This window comes from Alexandromys fortis, unplaced genomic scaffold, assembly GCF_014885135.2.
Source record: "Alexandromys fortis isolate MF-2015 unplaced genomic scaffold, M_Fortis_MF-2015_v1.1 scaffold_30, whole genome shotgun sequence".
Taxonomy (NCBI): Eukaryota; Metazoa; Chordata; class Mammalia; order Rodentia; family Cricetidae; genus Alexandromys; species Alexandromys fortis.
This window is the reverse complement of record NW_026067922.1, coordinates 12,754,893-12,777,173: the sequence shown is the minus strand read 5'-3', so window position 1 is coordinate 12,777,173 and position 22,281 is coordinate 12,754,893. Positions and strand designations below refer to the sequence as shown.

Here is a 22,281-nt window from a genome sequence, read left to right as displayed (position 1 = left end):
AGGTTTGTGTTAAACCAGCCAACTCACCCGGAGAATTCAGAGCTAAGAACGTATTTTTCCCCCTTGGTCAGAGAGTGAAAGATCTCGGGTTCTTGTGATCTGCCAGAGGCAGAACATTCCTTTGGAAAATGGGTTGTTAGCCAGTCTTAGTGGGCTCCTGCATGCGGGCTTTCCTCCCATTCTTCTTCCTTTTGGTTTCCTGAGATGACTTAATTTAAAGGATGAGGGTTTATGTTGGCTCACAGAATCTGAGGGATCAGTTCTCCATCACTTCCTGCCACTTTGGGGCCCGTGGTGATGAGGTAAGACATCATGATGGAAGAATATGGAGGAGGGAAGCTGCTCACTTCATGACAGAGGGGAATCAGAGGGTGGAAGCTATACTCCCAGCTTCCTCTTTGAGAACAGGCCTGCAGTGAGCTAGAAACACATCCTCCAACAAGGCCCCACCTGCTCATGGTTTCCCCTCCTGGAGGCACCATGATGAGGTTGCTGGTGGTGTCATTGAGGCCTGCATGCCTTTATCCAGAACTTTTTTTTTTCGTGGATTGCCATTCCTTTTTTAAAATATTTATTTATTATGTATACAATGTTCTGTCTGTGTGGATATCTGCAGGCCAGAATAAGGCACCAGACCCCATTATAGATGGATGTGAGCCACCATTGTGGTTGCCGGGAATTGAACTCAGGACCTTTGGAAGAGCAGGTAATGCTCTTAACCACTGAGTCATCTCTCCAGCCCCTATCCAGAACTTTTTAACTCTTCCAAGTCTCAAAACAATCTAGTTATTTCTGGGAGAGCGTCTCACTGTGAAGCACAGGCTAGCCACAAGCTCACAGAGATCTACCAGTCTCTGTCTCCAGAGTGCTGGGGTTAAAGGTACCCCACCTTTAACCACACCTGGCAAGGATCTAGGATGAAGTTGATTTGAAACAAATTGGTATGAACTTAAGCACAGTTCTGGTCCTCCAACATCAATGACGACAACACCCCCTCCCCACCCCTACTATTTGGATGTGGTTTGTTCCCTAATGGTGTAGGAGTAGGACTGAGGAGGGGCCACATAGGAGATCATTAAGGCACTGTGGAAGTGATTAAGGTAGTTTTCTTGGGATCCCCCACTAGTTCTCATTAAAGAGAGTTAGCTATAATTGGACTCTCTGGTGCACACTCTGTAGTCAGCCTTACAGGTGGCATGATGTCAACATTACCTTACCACCTACCACGAGGCCACATTGATGGGGCTGCTTGGTCCTAGACTCAGGCCTCTTTCCTAGTTTGGTTTCTGTTGCTGTCACAAAACTCTGAACCCGAGGAAGGAAAGGGTTTATCTGGGTTACAGCCTATAGATCAGCAACCAGGAAAGCCCAGGCAGGAACCTGGAGGCCCTCTGTATACTGTGAATACCATTGGTTAATAAAGGAACTGCTTTTGGGCTTATAGCTGATGTGGGAGTGTCATATATCAATCTGTTGATTTCATTGGTTAATTAAATAAAGAAACTGCTTGCCCTGATAGGTTAAAATATAGGTGGGAGGAGTAAATAGGAGGAAGATGGGAGGAGTAAACAGAATGGAATGCTGGGAGGAAGAGGAAGTGATCTCAGACTCGACAGCTCTGCTCTCTGGAGCAGAGACGCCAGGCTCCGCTCTCCCAAGCAGCTCCGACCCAGGATGGACGTAGGCTAGAATCTTCCTGGTAAGCGCACCTTGGGGTGCTTACACACATTACTAGAAATGGGCTAGTCCAGGTGCGAGAGTTAGCTGAGAAGAGGCTGGATATAATGGGCAAGCAGTGTTTAAAAGAATACAATTTGTGTGCTGTTATTTCGGGCATGAGCTAGCAGGCGGCCGGGGTGCTGGGGACGCAGCCCCGCTGTTCTTATTTCAACATATAGCAGAGCTATATGGGAACAGAACTAGGTGGGGAAAATTAAGCTGAATATTGGGAGAAAGGAGGCGGAGTCAAAGAGAAGCCATGTAGCCCGCTGGAGATAGACGCCAGAACTTTAGCCGGTAAACCATAGCCATATGGCGATATACAGATGAATAGAAATGGGTTAAATTAATATGTAAGAGCTAGCCAATAAGAAGCTAGAGCTAATAGGCCAAACAGTGATATAATTAATACAGTTTCTGTGTGATTATTTTGGTGCTAAGTGGCCAGGAACTAACTAGTGGCCTCTTCCTACAGTAGAAACTGAAGCCGAGGCCATGGAGGAATGCTGCTTCGTGGCTTGCCCTCTTTGGCTTATGCAGCCCCTTTCTTACATAGTCCAGGCCTTCCTGCCTAGGGCTGGTATTGCCTACAGGGTGCTGGGTCCTCCCACATCCATTAGCAGTCAAGAAAATGCCCTACAAACATGCTCACAGTCCAATCTGATGGAGGCCGTTCCTTAGTTGAGATTCCCTCTTCCCAGGTTTGTGTCAAGTTGATAAATCTAAGAGCTGAATAGCTCCTTCCCTTCTTCACCTCTCCTGCTGTTTCTATTGTCTTCCCGTGCTGGAGATGAACCCTGGCCCTGCACACCCCACACAAGCAGTAGTACTAGACCTCTGGGCTGCATCCTAGTCAACCTCCTCTCCTTATAAATTTCCCAGTCTCAGGCATATCATAGCAACAAAAACAAGCCAATACACCAAGGTTAAAAAAAATAGGACTACAGTCTTTTATATAAATTATATGGGTCCAAATACATATTCAGAATTTCTAAGACTTTAAAAAGTAACATAGTTTACATGGTATAGATTTTGAACCAACCCTTACAGCAGGGTCTAGGACAATACTCTATAATCAATGCATTTCTATTTTACGGTAAAGCATAGATGTGTGCATGGAGTGGAAAAAATGAGATTATATATCGCCTCAATTCAGTTTCAGGACAATTGGATCATTAAGGATTATTGCTATTATTGCTTGTCTTTTTGAGACAATGCTTCTCTGTGTAGCCTTGGCTGTCCTGAAACTCACTCCAAAGACCAGGCTGGCCTTGAACTCACAGAGATTCGCCTGCCTCTGCCTCCCAAGTGCTGGGATTAAAGGCGTGCGCCACCACCGCCCGGCTGAGAATTATTTTTTAAAGTATATATTTTCAGGGATTTTTATATATTTAGTGGTGTCCAGGCCTCTAATAGCAAGGCCAGTATTCCCTTCTCTTGATGCACTAAAATTTGTAAATGAGGGCCAGGGAAGGAGCCGTGGTAGAGCACTTGCCCAGTAGGTTCAAGGCTTTGGATTCAATCTTCAGTACTACACATAAGGGAGTGTATAGTGTCGTCTTGATGTGTGTGTGTGTGTGTGTGTGTGTGTACAGACATGCTGATTAGTATCAAGGAAAACACTATTTTCTCTTAACTTCTCAAGGCATCACAGAGACCAGTCCTTCAAAAATAAAACCTTGAAAAGTTACAGGGACTAATTTTCAACTTCAGAGAAGAACAAAAGGACTTACAGGTGGGGAATGAGGTAGAGGGAACAGAAAATGCCTTAGGTAGGAGAGGGTGTACTATAATAAAATACCCTTGAGTTAGACAAGCTTCGATCGAGAGTCCTGAGACACGCAGAGGATGGAAATACACAAAGATAGGAAGCGGTCAAGAGACGCAGTTTCGGGATTGCAATTTATTGCCTAGCCCAGTAATAAAAGCTACTCACTGGCACAGCTATTTTTGAACGCTGAACTTCATTCACACGCACTGCTAGTGAATACCAGAAGCCATACATAATGTCTGACCCCAGCCGCCACTTCATACAGCAAATCTGCGCATGGGAGCTTTAACATGATTGACTGGTCTTCTGTCCTGCGGCGGCAGGAGACCACTTTTGTCTCTCACGTTGGGTTTCCGACGTCTCTCACACTCCCTCCTTTTCAGACACACAAAAGGTCTCTTGTAAAAGTTTCTCTAGGCTGTATTGTTGGCAACAGCAGTAACCCTGCCACATGCCTGGTGGAGTTACAGGGTGTGATTTTCGACTGGTGTAGTCAGAACCTCTGGATTTTTGAATACAGCTGAGAATTTCCTTATGAGCTATAAACGAAAATGTGTACTAATTCAGATGTTTTATTGGCCTAGTCTGGTCTGCGACCAGCCAGCTGCTGTAGGCAGCACTTTCTCATAGAACCATCAGGTACAATAACCCCCCTCTTCTCTTACACGACCTCAAGTCCCCTCTTCCCTCACTTCAATAGAAATATCATTGCAGCGCGTTCTGTGATCTTCGTAGGGTGAAGCCTGGCCTAGCACCCTAAACCTGTTTACAAGTAACTGGGATTACCCCTAATTGTACAAGTTTAAGGAACACGATGTTCACTAGGGGCTGGAAGTACTCTTCCAAGTCAAAGGACATAGGTCTGAGTGCCCATTCGGCCTTATGCCTTATGGTTTCTGGCTAACTCTATAAAAGCCATCTTTATCAGGCTCCTTAAAGCTGTGAGGAGGTGCACAGACACTACACGGTCCCTGTGACCGCATCCCAAACTCTCCCTGCGGCTAGTCCCGCTAGGGTGCAGGAGGGCTGCCCCGACGGACCTCACCGTCCTGTAGGGGGCGAGCTACCCACATTGTCGTCTCGCTTGGCCTTTCCTTGAGGTTCTGGCGGGGGATTCGGTGGGGGGTTCTTGGCCCAGGGGTGGGTGGGATTGGGGAGCGAAGGGTGGGTTTCGTTCCGACCCGGAGGCCGGAGCCCCGGGTCTCAGTCCACGCCCACCAGGGAGTGTGCACCAGGGTTCCGGACTGGCGTGGCGAGGTCCCGGCACCGCAGCCCGGGAGTGGGGCACGCCCTCGAACCCCTGCACACCCCGGCTACAGACACAATGCGGCGGCCTGCAGCGACTGGCGGGCCCCGAGCGCGCACCTCCCTCCTTCCTGCGGCCTCAGCTTCCCGGCGGCGCGGTGGCGGCGAGAGCGCCGATTGGTGGCCTGGCCTGCGCCCCGCCCCTACCCGCGCCCCGCCGGCCACCGCCCCCTGGCCGGGACCCGCCCCTCTCCGCGGGAGGCGTCGCGGCCCGCGGCTGGGTGGCGGGCAGTTCCCGCCAGCTGTGCGCGCCCGCGTCAGGGCTCGCTCGGAGAGGACGCGGCGGCGGCTGAGGCGGCGGATCCCGGAGCACAGCGGGCAGAGCTGCGGGCTGCGCGCGCCCCTGCTCCCGCCGCGCGTCCCGCGGTGGCTCCCGCGCCCTGCGGCGGCTCCCGCGCCCCGCGCTCCCCTTTGTCCGCCTCCCGGAGCGGCGGCGGCGGCGGGGTCGGAGCCCGCACCCTGGGCGACTGAGGCGGCCGTGGTCCGCTCCCGCGCGCCGCGGCGATGCCGGACCAGATCTCCGTGTCGGAATTCGTGGCCGAGACCCATGAGGACTACAAGGCGCCCACGGCCTCCAGCTTCACCACGCGCACGGCCCAGTGCCGGAACACCGTGGCGGCCATCGAGGAGGTGAGCGGCAGCCTCGGCGGCGCGGGGCGGGCGGCTCGGGCCGCGGGGATCGCGCTGCGCCCTGGGAACCCGCAATGGTCTGCGCTTGCTGCCTGATGCACAGTGCCCGCCGCCCGCGTTCACACCGAGAAAAGTTTCTGGTCCCCCAGAGCCCGTAGCGGCTGGGCCAGCAGTGCCCGTCACAGAAGCCCTTTGTTCCCAGAGAGGTGGCTCTGGAGAGAGGCTGTTGGGCCACCTTGGGCCTTTTTGGGGGAACCCTCCTGTCTGCTCTCGTTTCCCTCGCAGGGTTTCAGGTCTTTTGCTCTATACCTCGGCAAGGTCAACTTCGACCGCAGAGTCCGCGGCGGCGTCTGCGAGCCGGGGACCCCTGCGCGCGCTGCTGCCACGGGTGGTGGGTCCTCTCTTGCGGACCTCTCCAACTTGTTCCAGAAGTGGCCCGGCGGGGGCAGCTGTGCTCCCTGAGCCAGCAGCGGAGCAGGTCCAGGGGTGCCATCCCAGCCCGGGAGGCCTGGCAGCTCCCACTGCGTGCCGCAGAGCAGAGCTGCCGGGGAGGTGGACAGTCAGCGCTTAGAGGTCCGAAAGGCCCTGGTGGCCGCTCCTGTGTTACCTATGTGGTGCCTATTGGCACCATGGTCATCTCTCTTGTCCTTAACCTGGAAAAGGCCTGATTTTAGTAAGGGCTCTCAAGGTGCAGAGTCATTGTATCGAACTGCTAAGCAGCGAGCTCTCCAGATCCCGGGGAAGAGGGATCTTGCGAGAGTCAAGCAGCTCGGGTTGAATATTAGTAGGCTTGGAAGGGTCTCTGTGTGAGTCCCTGGGTCGGGACTGGCTGTGTGACTTGGGACAGCCACACTTCTATCATTTTCTTCATCTTCCAAACCGAATTCAGAGTCTCATCCTTTCGGCTTCCTTGGTTTTGTGCGCGCAGCGGGGCTCACAATAGGTAACTGGCGTACAAGACACAAGTGTGGCAGTAGTGAACCGATGACTACATTTCTTCTGGCCAGAATTTTAAGATTGGGGTAATATCCCTGCCAGCGATGGGGGCGGGGAAAAGGTTGGTCTTCCGAGAGCTTTAAATTAAGCAATGTCATTAAATCCTTTCCTGGTGCCTGAACGCTGCATCTGCTATTAAGAATCGCTTGAAAAAAAAAAATCTAGACTGTTCAGCGTAAAATATTTTTCTTTGGAGACATACACAGTCACGACTAGACTCAATGGAAAATACTAGATTAAGCATCCTGGTGCAGCCTCCTCTTTCTCTCCTCTCCCCTCTTCCAAAAGATCCTCTTGTAAATCTTCTGTAGTGAGTTAAGTCATGTACAGATCGCTTTCTTCTGCCTCTGCCAGCACGGCTTAAACACGGCCCCTTTAGCTGAGGCATGGGGAGTCATGTCTCCGTCCCCCCCCACCCCGTAAGTGCCATTCTTTAGGAAAATGCGTCATTCATTCTTATGGAAGGAATTGCATTTTAAAAGGTAGGAATCCTTCCTTGGGAAGGAACTTGAAAGAGAGCTTGTGTTTATAAAGTTGGGGTGCTTTCCTCCTTGCAGCGTGCCAGCTAAATATTATTAACACTGGCAGATGTTGGGGAGCCAGGCAAAAGGAGTTGTGATTAAGTTGGCATACCCTGCCTCTGATTAATTTTGGTTTGCAGCGGATGAATCCAAAGCTGCTTTTGCACGCAATGCAGGAGATTACCCAAGAGCTCAGTTACTGAGTAGATTGGAGAGAGACTGGATTTGGTCATTTTGTTAAATTGCGGGCTTGCTTCATGTGTCTCCCAAGTGGAGAATGGGTCCAGGTTGGGAAGAGGGAAGGATTAAGACCATTTCAGGCTTATCTCATTTTTAAGCAAACTCAGTACCCCCTCTAGGGTAATAATGTGTATGAACTTGGAGTTGGAGGTAAAGCTGAAAGGGCTCAGCCTGGATTGCTTCAAATAATGCTCTTCCCACTCCTCGATTAGTTGTTGTTCTGTGTCTAATGTAGTAACACACGATACTCACAATACTTGGATTTCAAGCAGACACCTTTTTTATGCTGGGATCAGACACGAGCGTGGGTTTTGTGATGCACATGAAGTTACACATTTCACAGAAATAAGATTGAAAAAATTTATCAGCCTGTTGGTTTCCCTTGGAGGCTGTGTCCGGTCATAGTCATAGATGGAAACAGGCTTTCTGGGCTGGCACACCTGGACCAGCAGTTAACTAGTGCCTGGCCTTGCTTCACATGGCATCCCTGCTGTGCTGAATCTCTAGCCCTGGTTTGTAGATGAGGAACTTGAGGCGAGGAGAGGATGACTTCGACCTTGGCTCCATGCTGCTTCCACCAGCTCCATGGCTTCTTATCTTATGCTTAATGGTGTGTTCTCTAAGTGGTCCCTTTGCCAGACTAGCCACCTTCAGGTCAGGTTCCGTCACTCTTCTGTTGTGTGAACTGGGAGGAACACCCTTCCCCCCAGTCCCCTTTCTTTTCCCATTTTCCAGCCTGAATCATCATATCTGTGAACTTCTGAAGACTGGTGAAGTTATGTGGTACAGCATCCGACAGACAACTGACTTACTACTTGCTAACTGGTTCACCAGACTTCACTGCGGTTAATGTTTGACCTGGAGGGAGAATGGGGCAAGGAGGAAAGGAAATGGATGAATGGCTGAAGGCCTAGAAGTAACTGGAGAATGTTGTCTGCCTCTGTCTCTCTCTCTTGTGTATGGCTGCAGGTGCACTGAATGGTTTGTGTGCTGATTGAGGCCAGAGGTTGACACTGGATGTATTCCTCAGTCAGTTCTCCGTCATCTTTCCCTGCTCTGCCTCTGGGAGTGGGGCGGGGTGGGGTATCACTACTGTCCTGAGCTTTTACCTGGATCCTGGGGATCGTCTCAGGTTCACAAGCTTGTGTGGCAAGTACTGTACCCCGTAATCTGTCTTCCCAGCCCCCATACCTTCTCTCGATCTAACAAGTGTATTTGTTGTCTTCGTAGCCAGGAGAGTGTGACTGCTATTAAACTTTCCCCTTGGTGATGATTTTCTCCGGGTTTCGCATTATTTTGCACAGTTTTAGCAGGCTTTGCGGAGTGAGGAGTCGCGACTGGCATAAGCTTTGTGCTTTTGGAGATGAGGGAGGAAACAAGTAGCTGTGGCATCAGTCTGAAAGCTGAGCTGCCCCTTTCTAGCTCTTTGTGTTTCTTAGCTTCTTTAAGCCCCTGGTTACTTGAGAATACTCCCGAAACAGAGAAAAAGATGTGTCCGTTTTTGGGATGTCCGTGTGGACAGCGAGGCGTGCCTTCATTGCTCCATCCATTCTGCCTTGATGCAGTTTTAAAAATAAATTTGATATTGACTCTTAAGTATTAAAATTTAATCTATTTCCTTCCAGGGCTTTGATTCTCACTCTGTTGTCTTTGGTTACCTTGGAAACCTCTTTGCTGTTCTAACTGAAAAGGGAGAATGAACATCTGGACTGTGTAGACTCCCAGGGGGCCTGCTCTTCATGGGCCAGGCTCCGCCCTGCAGTTCCAATGGGAACTGGCCTTGCTTTTGATTCTGAGCTGTGACCTGTTTGTAAACCAGCTCCTTCAAGATCTCAGGCTAGCAGATTTTGGTTCCATGGTCAGAAGGATACCATTTCTTTCCCAGGACATTTGTGATCTCGGGAGGAAACCTCTCTAGGCCAACAGGCAACCGTGCTATGCTGCTCTGAGATCTCCATGGATGTATCTGGATCATGTTGAATCAGTTAGAATGGACCTGGTTTCCCCCTCCAGCTGAATTTAATTTCTCTTTTATGATTAGTAGTAGAAGCGCTGCTGATGCTCCTCCTTGTGGGTCCTAGCTCTTGCTGCTGTTCATTTGGGATCTATGGAATCCTGCTGAAAGGAGTAGAAATCCGTCCTCTTTGAGAAAACTTGTGGTCCAATGGGAGAAACGTCCTCCAGGCAGATCAGTGCACTCAGACGACAGGCCATGTCTACGAGAATGTCCAGGGTGACTGATGTAAAGCCCAAGACTGGTACTGCTTGTGAGGTGTGGTCAGGGCTGTGGGGTGGAGAAGGCCTTGAAGGGTGGTGTGTCTCAAGTGGCTCCAAGGTGGTTTGATCCAATCTTCCATATCTGTGCCCCTACCTTTGGCAAATATTTACCCACTCCTGAGCTGGCGATCAAGATCAACTAGGCCTTTGGTGGGATTTTCCTATCCATCCAGTCTGCTTAGGCCAAAAATTTGTAGATGCCTTTTATGGTAGGGCACAAATATTCTGTACTGTTGGCCCAAGAATGAAGTCAGCTCCTTGGTCACATTAGTCTATCTCCAATGCCTAGTAGGCACATGGGTTAACCGTGACTGCCAAATGATGATGAGTTAGAACTTCATTCTACATACTTGTGGAAAGTTCCTTTGGCGAGCGTGGTTTTAGGCCCTTGGAACTCCAGAGTGCTTCACCAGCCAGTGTCAGTGTGGTGCGGAACTTGCAGAGAGCTGCGGGACCCACCGAGGGCTGTGGAATGAGAATCTGCATTTTAACAGCGCTCCCAGGAACAGTGTGCATTGCAGCAGGTTTGAAAGTGAGTCCTGGCCAGGTTTCAGAGTTGCCCAGTGGGGGAGAGGGGTCTTGTGGACTGGAAGAACCTGGTCCCACTCTCCAGAATTCTCATCTCATCTGATTTAGGCAAGGCCTGGAACCTCCATTCTTAACAGGTTCCTTCCTGGAGACAATCACTGATTGACCCAGGTAACGATAAGTCAAGGTTATCCATAAGGCGGTGTAGAGAGTGGTTTTGTAGGTGGGAGGAGGCTGAAATCAAGGCAGAGGTGACCTTTGAGCAGTCTGGGACACAGAGGCCTGCTTGAGAGATCTGTGCTTATAAGAGCCCAGGAAAAGACCTGGAGACCTGAGTATTAGGGGTAGACAGGCCTGTGGTCAGAGGCAAGGGAGGGAGAGGAGGGGCCAGCGCTCACAGGGCTTTGCCTTGGGGAGGGAATTTGCATTTTTGATGTGGTGTACTGTGATTTGGTTTGGGGCTCACACTGTCATGACCTGATTTCCTCTTTAGGATTTATGTTATTTATTTGTGTGTGTATGTGCCATGCACGTCCAGGTACCCTCAGGGAACCCTTGGAGTTGTGGTTACAGCAGCTTTGAACTGCCTGCTCATATGTAAGTGCTGGGAATCAAGCTCAGCCATACCAGAAGGGCAGGAAGCTCTCTCAACTGCTGAGTGGCTTCTCCAGACACTCATTTACATTTTAAAGGTTTCCGTTTTCACGGTTGTCCCTAGGCTTAGGAGAAAAGAGGGAAGACCAGTGAGAGGGCAGAGAGGACAGAAGTGTGAGGGGTTAGGAGTTTGTTGCAGTCTTCCAGGGATGAGTGGTGGCAGCGTCAAGGCCAAGTGTCCTTTGAACTGGGAGAATCCGCTGGCAGATGCTTACTGTGTGTGTGGCCCCTGTGGTGCGAATGTCACACAGCTCATGCCCCAACACTGGAAGAAGGGCTTCCATCAACCCCAAGGTGAAGCTGGCACTGTCCATCAAGGCTTAGTGGCAGTGGCCAGGCCTGCTGTGCAGCATGGCTGGTTGCAGGACTTGTGTTGGGACCCGTCTTACTGCAGAAACTGAGCAGGGTGTGGAGGGGGCTAAAGGGAGCCTTGCCATTGCTGTGTTTCTGGGCAGATGTTAGCAGGTGTTACTTGTTCGCTGGCACGCTCTCCTGTTTCTAGGTCTTTCCACTGAAATGAGCTGGGCTCATTCAGACGTGATGCCCTAATGTGACCCCGTGACCAGGGTTTCGAAGTAGGTGGCTCTCCGGGGCCTCTCCACCTGCTTGTCTGCCTTTGCGGTTTTAGTGGGTGTGATGCCCTGGGATAAAGGGACTGCCGGTTGGAACTGGAATGCCGATACTGTGTTCTTATGATGGCGATTATTCTTCTGGAGGAATCTGGTTGAGTTTATTTGTTCATAAATGTATTTAGGTGCTTGGTAAATAGTGTCACTGCCAGACTCCAGGACTGTGCAAAGGGACAGGCCTGTAGTGTGTGAAGCTTCATTTTAACTTCGCATTTTCCCCCTTTTGTGCCATGGAGCCCTTTGGCAGTGTGCCTCTTTGAAGAGACTCCCTGTTCCTCTTGTCCTTTCTGTAGTCTTACTGCTTACTGTGTAGCCCAGGCTAGCCCTCATGCTCCCTCTCAGCCTCTGAGTGCTGGCAGTATTACAGGTACCCTGCAGAAAATGGTGAGCGCACACAATAGGTTTCAAAAGAAACACCAGTTATACTGAATTTCAATTTGTGAAACACTTGGAAAATTTGATATGACATACTAGTATGTGGCTTTTGTTGTTAATAACGTGAAGATTTATTATTGGGTCTAATAAGTACCTGCACTGTGGTGTACTACAAGTGTAAATAATACCGTGTGGCGTTGCTAATGATTCTAATGTGGTGTTGTGGCACCTTCCATTGAAGTCCCAGGTGACACTTACGCTAACTGGAATGTGTGGCTTTCGTTCACTCCTGAAGAACGGCTGAATTTCAGTTAGATGCAAATGATGTATACACAGGGACCTTTTCCCCCCTCTCTTCCAAGTGTATGGATTCCTTGAATTCAGACCGAAGGTTCCAAGCTTGATGGTCTGATGTCTTTGGCTTTGGTGGTTGACTTCTTTGCAAACGCTATAAACCAGACCGTGGAACTATTGTCAGTGTCCTGGTTCTGGAAATCTAGCTAAGAGTTGCCCTCTAAGCCAGTGTTATATAACGAGTTCCAGGGCAGTCGGGGGTGGGGGGTGGAGGGAGGTGTGTGGAGAGGACTGCCTAACTTTGATGTCACCAGGATTCCCCATGCTGCTCCACGGGTGAGGCCTTGGGCGGTTTCCCTGGCGCTATAGCATGCTTCTGAGTTCGGCAGGTCTACAGTTGTACCGCATGAGTCCATCAGTTAGGACCAGGACCTCTGCAGGCCAGCTCTTCTGCTTGTCCTGTTCTTGTTTGTCTAACATGTTATGTGCTGACCTTGATGTAGGACAAGCTCCGGTGGGAAATGGCGGCAGATTCCCAGGTCCCTTCCACCCAGCGGGGTCAGGGAGTACTGATGGACTGTGTTGCAGGGTGAGGTTATTGTATGAGCTAACTGCTGTAGCAGAGCGTGCTGGATGCCGGGGCTCCCCTCCCTGTCTTCCTGTATTTTGGGGGCATTTTATTGAGTATCAGACATGCTTGGCTGTAACTCGGCTGTTACTGAAGCCCTGGAGAAGATTAACCACACCTCACTGACTTCCCAGAGCTGGCCTGACTTGGAGCCAGGATTCAGACCAAGATTTTCTTTTTCTTCCATGGACATATGTGTTCCAGTGTGTGTGTGTGTGTGTGTGTGTGTGTGTGTGTGTGTGTGTGTGTGTGTAGGCTGAGGTTGATATCAGGAGTCTCCTGATCTTGTTCTGCCTTAGCCATTGAAGCAGGGTGTTTCAATTGATGCTTGCCCAAGGATACCCTGTTTTTACCTTGCAAACCATGAATTCAGGCCGGCCACCGTATCCACTCAACAGTGATGTGGGTTCTGGGATCTGAACCCTGGTCCTCATCTTTGTGCAACTAGTGCTTTATCCACTGGGCTGTTTTCCCAGGTCTCAGATGGAACATTTTGACATCACGGTTTGCTGTTTCTGTAGCCATCTGTTCTGTAGAGCTGGTGCCTAAGGAAACCCTTTGCATTAATGCCTTTGGGTCAGCGTGGCTTCTCTTGTTGCTGGTTTTCGTGAGTCAGCTCTGTTGCTCTCCTTGAGTGGGAACTTCTGGTAGATCCCTGGGCTGATCTCTGAGGTAGATCCTCCCTTCCTCTTTCCTCTCCTGATTAGCCCAGCCCTGCAGAGACGTGGCCAGCCATTGCTCACACTCTGGCAGGAGGCTGCCCTGTCTAGGGTGTTATTAATGATGTCATCTTTCTACTGGATGCTAGTGACGACTTTGTCAGTAACATCAGGTGGTTGATGAAGACAGCGCCTTCAAATGACAGGTTCCTGTGTCTTAGAGTTTTTATCACACCAGCAGGCTCTTAGGGCCTCTCTCCCTAGTTTCCTGGAAGAAATCTAATTTTTTTTAAACAACAGTGACAATAACCAATATTTCTATGGGCTTTTAGTTCTATGTTTAAAAAAATGTGTCTATGTTGGTTGGTTCCCAAATACCCAATGGTCAGCCCTGAATACATACATATGTGTAACGTTATACAGACTGAGCAGATTGTGTTTATGTATTTAGAAATACACACACACACACACAATGAAAAAAGAGGCCATGGATTTGAGAGAGAGAGAGCAAGAAGAGGATGTATGTGTGGGTTTGTATGTGATGGCATGTGCCATCATCATTCCTGGTTCATAGGGCGCTGGGACCAAACCCTGGACCTCTTGCACGCCAGGCAAGCACTCTGCCACCTGAACTTCCTCCCTAGTGGCCTTCACTGCCACAAAGTGAGTTGTTAAAAGGATACACCTGGCCCCTAGGGCTGTGGGTTCCAGAAAGCCATTAGGATTGTGTCTTTAAAAGGACCTCACAGTGAACAGACTCAGGGTGTGTTTTCCAGGCCAGCAGATCTGTGTTTGGTGAGGTGACCCTGAAGGATGTCTCAGGGATGTGCACAGGTCCTGGCAGACCCTGGTAGAGGGGATGGGAGAGATGTATGCCACACCCGCCTGAAATGCCTTGTGTGTTACTAATAAGCTTTTGGGTCTGAACGGGTGACCACAGGCTGTACCTGTAACAGCGGAGGGCCTGGCAAGAGTTCTCTTTACTTCTGGTCCGGTGAGCTTCTTCTCTCCTACTTTTCTTTTTTTCTTTTGTGGTTTTTCGAGACAGGGTTTCTTTGTAGCTTTGTAGCCTGTCCTGGAACTAGCTCTTGTACACCAGACTGGCCTCGAATTCACAGAGATCTGCCTGCCTCTGCCTCCCTGAGTGCTGGGATTAAAGGCATGCTCCACCACCGCCCAGCCTTCTCTCCAACCTTTATCTTTCACATGGATATTTAGATTTGTACTTTTTGAGAAGTTGGAAGTCAAAATGAGTTTGCCCTCTTCCACTCCTCCCTTGAAAGATTCCCTCCCCAAAGACCTCTGTAGTCAGCGTGGCCGTTGCCACGTGATCTGGAATTCTGTTGGGCTCACTGCTGGCTGAAATCTGGGACAAATGGGACCAGCTTGTCTGGGGTTTTTGTTTCCCCCACCTATGGACCACGTATTGTGATCTCTTGATTCTGCCTTGTTCTTCCATCTCTCTGGCAAAAGGCAGGCTGTGTTAATGATCGCAGGGTTTAGTGCCTATTAAATAATGTGGGCTACTGAACATCACATAAGTACTGGCTTTCCTTCATGGACTTATTTATTTGCTCACTCACTGTGAATATGTGTGAGCCTGAGAGTAAGTGTGCACCGCGTGCTTGCAGGAGCACAAGGAGGCCAGAATAGGTGTCAGGCTCCTGGGCTGGGGGTTACAGAGGTTATGAGCCCCCCATGTGGGTCCCTGGAACTAAGATCTGCAACTGCTTTGACTTTCGACTCATCTGTCCAGGCCCCTGGCGTTCCTGTATGGAGGTTTTAGATGGAGGAGGAGTGGTCTACGCATCCTTGGGAGCTACGCTGTCTCAAACAGCATTGGTTCTCACGTTTGCCCGTTGTGTTGGTGGTTTGTGGCTGGACAAAATCGGTAGCCAGGGAGTTAGGAGGGCTGGGTTCCACTTCTGACTGGGCCTCTGTGTTACTGTGACTTTGAATTCCCTGTTCTCCTGTTCCCTCACTCTGGGCACCCCTTGATCTGCTTTTGGTCTCCGTGGATTTTACTCACTGTGGACATCTCATATATGGAATCGAACATTATGCGGCCTTCTGTGCTGTCTTCTTTCGCACGACTAATGTTTTCAGGGTTTATTCATGCTGTGGTATGAATCTGCACTTTGCCCCTTGTAATGGCTGAATCTCATTGTGTGTTGCAACACACTTGGTTTGCCCTTTAGTTGGTGGATATTTGGATTATTAATGCGTTTTTGGCCATTATGAGTGATTCACTGGATGTTTTTTGTAAGTCCTTCTGTAGACGTATTATATTCTCATGGAGCTGCATTGCTAAGTCACAGGGTGACTCGGTATTGAAGTTTTTGGGTAAAAAGGAATTGCTAGACCTTAAAATGGCTACATCCCGCCGTATTCCCTCCAGCCGTGTGTAAGTGTTCCAGTTTCCCCACATCCTTGTCAACGCTAATTATTGTCTGTCTTTTTTGATTATGTCCGTTCTCGGGGGTGCAAAGTTGTATCTTACTATGAGTTTATTTGATTTGCATTTCTTGGATGGATAGATGGATGTCAAGCCATGTTTCGTGTGCCTGTGGTTGTTCGTATATATTGTTTTTGGAGGACTCACTTCTCAAGTCCTTTGCCCATTTTTGTATTGCTTTGTTTTTAAACTGTCTATTTATTAATGAGTCTTACACACACACATCATATATTCTGGAAGCTGAACAGTAGCTGTGTGCACCCTGCAAATGCTCCCAATTGGATTGTCATTTTACTCCCTTCATGGTATCCTTGGAAGCAAAGCATTAAAAGTTTTGTTTAAATGTTTTTATTATGTGTGCATATATATGTGCGTGTATGTGCATGTATGAGAGTGCAGTGCCCAGGGTTTAGGAGAGGGCATCGGATACTCTGGAGTGCCAGGCAGTTGTGAGCTGCCTCATGCGGGTCTCTGGGAGCCAAACTCAGGTCCGCTACGAGAGCTGGACACACCAGGCACCAACCTCACACATCATAGGGCTGTCAGGGAAGAAAATGCCTGCATCAGAACGGCCTGTGGCAAAGTCTGTGGGGCATCTTCTTCATTAGTGAGTGATGGGGGAGGACCCAATCCCCTGCATCAGCGTCGTCCCTGGGTGGGCGGGTAGTCCTGTGTAAGAAAGCAGCCCGGGGGAGCCATGAAAAGTGAGCCAGTGAGCTGTGTTTTCCTCATTGTCTCCGCTTCAGTTCCAGCCCCCAGTTTCCTGCCACGACTTTCATTGGAGATGGGCTGCGAGCTGAAAGATGAAATAAGCCCTTTCCTCCCCAAGTCCCTTTTGATCATGGTGTTTATCGCAGTGATAGAAAGAGCTAACTAGGACATACTCTAAACTTGCTGAGCCATCTCTCCAGCTCTGCCACATCAGTGTTTAAAACTCTGACGAACGACTGTGGACTCTTTACTGAATCATAGACTTAGACATATTTTTAAAGCTTTTTATTTATTAATTGTGTGTGCACATGCGCGCCATGGCGCATAGTCCATGCGTATGTGTACAGGTTATAAAACAACTTTACGAAGTCTGTTCTTGTGCTGGGTGTGGTGGTGCACACCTTTAATCCCAGCACTTGGGACGCAGAGGCAGGTGGGTCTCTGTGAGTTCGAGGCCAGCCTGGTCTACAGCGTGAGTTCTAGGACAGTTGGAGCTACATAGAAAAGACCTTTTCCAAAACAAGTCTGTTCTCATGTTTAAATACATGGGCCCTGAGGACTGGACACGCTCAGGCTTGATCGCAGGTTCTTTACTGACGGAGCCGTCTCTCCGGCCCTGACTTGGGTATTAATGTAACTGTTTTTATGCATAACTGAAATTGTTTCTATTTAATTGAATTCATCTTCCTTCTCATTTGGGTTTTCTGTGGGCTGGGAAACTGGGAAGACATACTAGCCTAGACTTTGGTGGCAAAGGAACATAGTAGTGGATGCCTTTGCTCTGTTTTATAGAGTTACGATGCTCACCTCATTGGGCCATGGTGCTTGGGAGTCACTTGGGAGTTCTGGTTCAGTGGGAGCCAGGGCTGGATGCTCCCCGGGTCCCCCGTTGTTCACACATCTGCCCTGTAGCGGCCTCTTTTCAGAAGCATCTCCTTGGCTTGTTCTCTCAGGGCAGCCGCTCTTTCTCTCTGAAGGTCAGGGTGGCCGGTCCTTGTCTCACAGTCTGCTCTTCGGTGTGTTGCATTGTGGAATTGAATGATGTTTGTGTATTACCATAGCCGTATGATTGATATCGTTTACTACGGCAGCCGAGGGGTTGTAGGAACCTGTAGCTCTTGTTTGCCTCGGCCAAAGATTGCCAGGGCACCAGCTTGCCATTTGGAAGATCTGAAAGGTTCTGCTGCATTTGTTTGCTAGGGGGAGAACAAGCCTCAGGAAAGCCCTGGAAGCCAGCCCTGTCCCCCTTTTCTGTCCCTGCACCCATCCCCCTCTTTCCATTGGGGACCGGGATGCTTAGGCCACAGTGTTTGAAGCCTGGGTTTGTCTCCCCTTGTCTTTCTCCTTGTGTGTTTCTAGACCCGCTGGGCCCATGATTTCTCCTTCCAAGAAGCTGGTCCTACCATATGTGACTCTTGGGATTTCAGGCAGCAGACCCCTGCCTCTCCCTGTTCACTGAGCTGCGACACTGAACACTGGCTTCCATTCCCACCATGCCGCCTCCTCAGCCTTCCAGAGCCAGGGCGTATTGCTCTCTATCTTTTCAAATAATTTATTATCTCCGGTAGCCACTTTGGAGCTTGATTTTTCAGAGCGCATGATTTCTTGCCGGTCGAAGCAAAGTAGGAGAGGCTTGATTGATCCTAGGACAAGATGGCTCTAGTTGTTGTTAATGCGAAATCCCTGAAGGGCCCCTGTTTCATTTGCTCTTTTAATTTATGAGCCTTCTTGGATCCTTCATGCATCTATATACTAGCCAGAGAGGCCCCAGCCTGTCTCATTCTGGGCTCTATTTCTGCCTCAGATGCAGCCTGAGCTGCTGTACTCGCTATGTAGCTGACACGCAGCAGGATTTTGAACTGAATTATGGAGTAGCAGCGGCAGCAGATGAATGAGTGCTTCAGACATTTGCTGTTTTTCCAAAGGAAAATGTACTCTGAGCTGAAGGAAGCCGTCAGCCACAGGGTGTGCGTGCAGGAGAGCTGGGGGCAGCGAGAAAGACACAGTGATTGGGGAGCGGCAGAGCTCCGTGTTCTGCCGCAGAGGCCAGTGGGAAGAAGTGAGAGTTAGACCAGAACAGACTAGGCAAGGCTAGGAGGGTCCCACGAAGTCATCAAGATGGAGCTGAAGTCAGAGACCGGCTATGACACTGTGGGACAGCAAGCCCTGGTGTTGGTCCCCAATACTTCAAAGCTCCCCAAACTAAAACAACAACAGAAAGCAAGCCCAAATCAGGGATACTCTGATTCTGCGGGCTGAGCCCCATGCCATCCCTCAAGGAATATAGCTGTGAAAATAGATCATAAATTTCGCCGTGTAATTTATGGGCTCACGTTCACTGAGAAAATTAATTTCTGTGTACAGCTCCTTCCTGTTTTGTTGGCTCTCAGAAAGCTTGCAAGGTTTCCTTGAGGGTGGCGTCTGGTCAGTGGCAGAAAAATACAGACGTGGGTTCCTGTGATGTGTCCACAGGCCGGTGGAGGGAAACTCATCCTGTGAGGGGGTGTGCCCATGTGTGCTTCTAGCTCCTTCCTCATGCCCCAGGGTGAAGACTGAGTTCCGCTCTTTGAGCCCACACAGTCGGATAGGGTGCCCAGCATGCGGTCGTGTGTTGAGGCCCAGCCAAGTCCCCTTTAACAGTCTTGTTGTAGTTGTCCTAATCAAGGTGGTCATGGCACATTTTTGAAACAATTAGAGAATCAGGAAAGTATCTCAAGCATTATTGTCGAGTCTCTGCTCCCTACCGTATTTCAATGAATACCTGATTTCTCCACTGCATGCTATTGATCCTCTTCCCTGTAACTTCCTTAATCCTACCACACACCAGAATCATTTTCTTCTCTTACTTCTTTTGTGCTGGCTTTTGAGACTGTGTTGTCCTGGCTGTCCTGGAACTCTCTGTCGACTAGGCTGGCCTCAAACTCACAGAGATCCTTCTGCCTCTGCGTCCCGTCCTGAGTGCTGGGATTAAAGGCGTGCACCACCACTGTCTGGTTCTTCTTTGAATTCTTAAGGTGTTTTCCCTTTGATGTAGTTGGGTGGCTTTTTTGTACATCCATTCGCCTGTCTGTCTGTCTGTCGTTATCCACACACAGTTCCACTTAAAATGTGTACACTCGGAATGACAAGGTTCTGTGAGGTGTGTGTGCCCCTTGGGGCTGGAGAATGGGGTCCTGGCTTCTCTCCCTTGTAGCATGGGAATCTCAGAGGAGGTTAGCTTGAGTTGAGGTCTCATGCAAGTGGAGTTTGGACACTTGGGTTTAGCTAACTCCATCCTGCAGCTTGTTTTTGTATGTACTTGTAGTGGTCCCTGGGACTCATGGACTCCTGTTTAAATATTTGCCTGTGGCAGTGGCTAGGTGTTTAGCCACCCATGGAGGCAGCCATTTCTACCCTTGCAAATTTACGCTCAGTGAAGGCTAGCTCTTCTGCCCTCCGCCTCTTTAGTTCCGGTTTTCCCTCTGACGATAACCGAGCCTGATGACAAGTGGGTCAGAGCTGGGATGTGGAGGGAGGGATGGGCTTGACCCTTGGAAACGCATCCCGGATTTTGTGGGACTGAGGGTGGAGAGGAGGAGAAAAGCCAGAGGCAGGGAGTCTTGTAGGAGGATTAACCATTGTAAGGTGGTGATGGGCTCTGGGAGGGTCGAGGAAGGAATATGTCAGAGCGACTGCCTGCTCACTGTCAGGCCTATCGCATAGTTCGGAAGTTGTGGGCTTGTGGTTGGTTTGTTCAGGTCTTCATTTCTTCCTGCACTGCAGCTTTGTACAGGTCTGAGACGCCCAGAGTCCCTGCCTTCCCGGGCCTCCTAGGATGGAGGAAGGAGAAACAGTGGTCTACCAGAGAGAGAAAGAGGATAGGGGGAGGAGGAAGCATCCTTCAGGGGTAAGGCCCTGAAGCAGGACTTGCTTTGCTCCCGTGTACCTTGACATATGTCTTTCTTACCCTGTTGCACATGAGAGGGGCTGAGAAAGCTTGCGCCAGCTCAGGTAGCTAGCTGTCTATGTGGAGATTAAGGTTGTTTGCTTGGAGTTTGTGTTTGTAACAATATTAACATACTATCTTGTCCTGCACTTGAGGGACCTGTTTAAAAGTCATTCATGTATACCTAGTTGATTTACAGGAAGCCTGTTGTAGAGCTGTGTATACTGCAGGGACTGGAGTTTTCCCAGGAGGCCGCAGCAGGGCCCTCTCTTCTTCCCCAAATACCATGTGCCTATTTCTTGACCAGAGACTCCTGGGCCATGACTTCCAAATGCACCTTGCAGCCTGTGGAATCTGTATTTTGGCAAGTTCAGCCTTCTGCCACTGCCGTAGGGCTCTATTGAAAAGAGGGGCGGTGGGGGCACATGCCTCTAATCCCAGCACTTGGAAGACGGGCGGATCTCAGTGAGTTCGAGACCAGCCTGGTTTATCAATCAAGCAAGTTCCAGGGCAGCCAGAACTGTTACACAAAGAAACCCCTTCTTGAAAAACAAAGAGGGGAGGTGGAGTCTGTGGGCTGAGTGCTCACCCCTGCCAAAGCTCATCTCTTGCTGCCACTTCTTCCTGTTCGGGCGCCGGGCTGTTTATGAGTAGGAGACTCAGGGAGCCGGTCATAGGGTGTCTGGGAAAATAACCCATCCAGGGAAAGTGCCAGCGGGCCATATGGTCGGCTCAGACCATGCTCGGCACCACTGGTATGTGTGGGCTCTCCCAACTCTCGCCAGGGAGAAGCACTAGTTGGATGCTGAGGAGTGGTGGTAGAGGCACCATGAGGCAGCCCCTTTTTCCTGCAGTGTGCGGGGATCAGGGTGCCCCTTCTAGGCGCTTGCTTAAGGGAGCTGAGACATGGTCAGCTGAGCAGGAGGGGTGGGGTGGGGTGTTGATCAGCCAGCAGACTGGAGGAGTGGGGTTCTGACCCCTGGAGTGAGTGTGTATCCCTTCATCTGCCTCCAGCATCCCCAGCCTTCCTGTACCTGAGATGTTTGCACTGTTAGCCGCTTCCACACCCAGACCCTACATTTTTAGGGTTGTACCCGTCAGTCCCCAGCTGTGAGGGCAGACCTTGTGTGAGGAGTGCCACCAGCCTGCAGCGCTGCCCATGTGGCTAGCCCTGAGCGGTGTCCTCCTCCAGCACGGCGCCCACGGCGCTCCTGTGGCTCCCTCTTCCTGTGTTTGTTCTCAGTTCCTGAAACCAGCGGCAGAGTCCTGACAGTGGGAGCTCATTTTTCTTTTCTTTTAAAAATAAGCTCCTTCTTTTACTCAGACTCTGTCATTTTCACAACACTGTTTGGATATAGAATAATCGTTTTGCAAGCATTGCAGCCAAGGGCATGCCCCCAATGGTGTTTAATGCTTCATAAAGTAAGATACTGAGACAGAGTTGTCCCGTAGTCTGGAACCAGACCATACAGTGGGTCTTGTCCAGTGAGTGACCATATTGTTTTCCAGAACCACCCGAGTGTTTGAAAGTCCTCAGTAATGACTTTGTAGAGCTGGCGTGTGCTTGTGAGTGCACACATACACACATGTATGTACACACCTGTAATTACAAAGCTGTCTGGGAGGCGGATGCAGGAGGATTTCCATGAGTTTCAGGTCAGCCTATTCTACAGAGTAAATTCTGCCTCAAAATAGACAAATACAAACAAACGTAAACAAACAAAGAAAAACCCAGAAAGTGTAAAACATCAATTACAGAAATCCCCCAAAGTGTTACTAGCAAGTCAGTGTGTGGGCGCCCAGATTCTGCACGTGTGCACATGTCTCCGCCCAGTCTCTGAAATGTCATGTGCACTGTGTGCATTGATCGCTGTGATACTGACTTAGAAATGCTGGAGAGAAGGCCCAATAGTGAGGAGAGTTAGTACCGCTTACTACTAATGCTGGGGTTATTAGCTCTTCTG

General features: G+C 49.8%; 1 protein-coding gene across 1 annotated transcript in view; it reads left to right on the top strand.

Moving 5' to 3' along the window:
* The first annotated feature begins 4,997 nt into the window (after positions 1–4,997).
* Asap2 (ArfGAP with SH3 domain, ankyrin repeat and PH domain 2) overlaps positions 4,998–22,281 on the top strand; it is a 150,873-nt gene continuing 133,589 nt past the window's right edge. Inside the window, exon 1 of the mRNA XM_050141908.1 lies at positions 4,998–5,425. Coding sequence (XP_049997865.1) covers positions 5,300–5,425 — 126 coding nt within the window. The 5' untranslated portion in view covers positions 4,998–5,299. The remainder of the gene's footprint in view (positions 5,426–22,281) is intronic.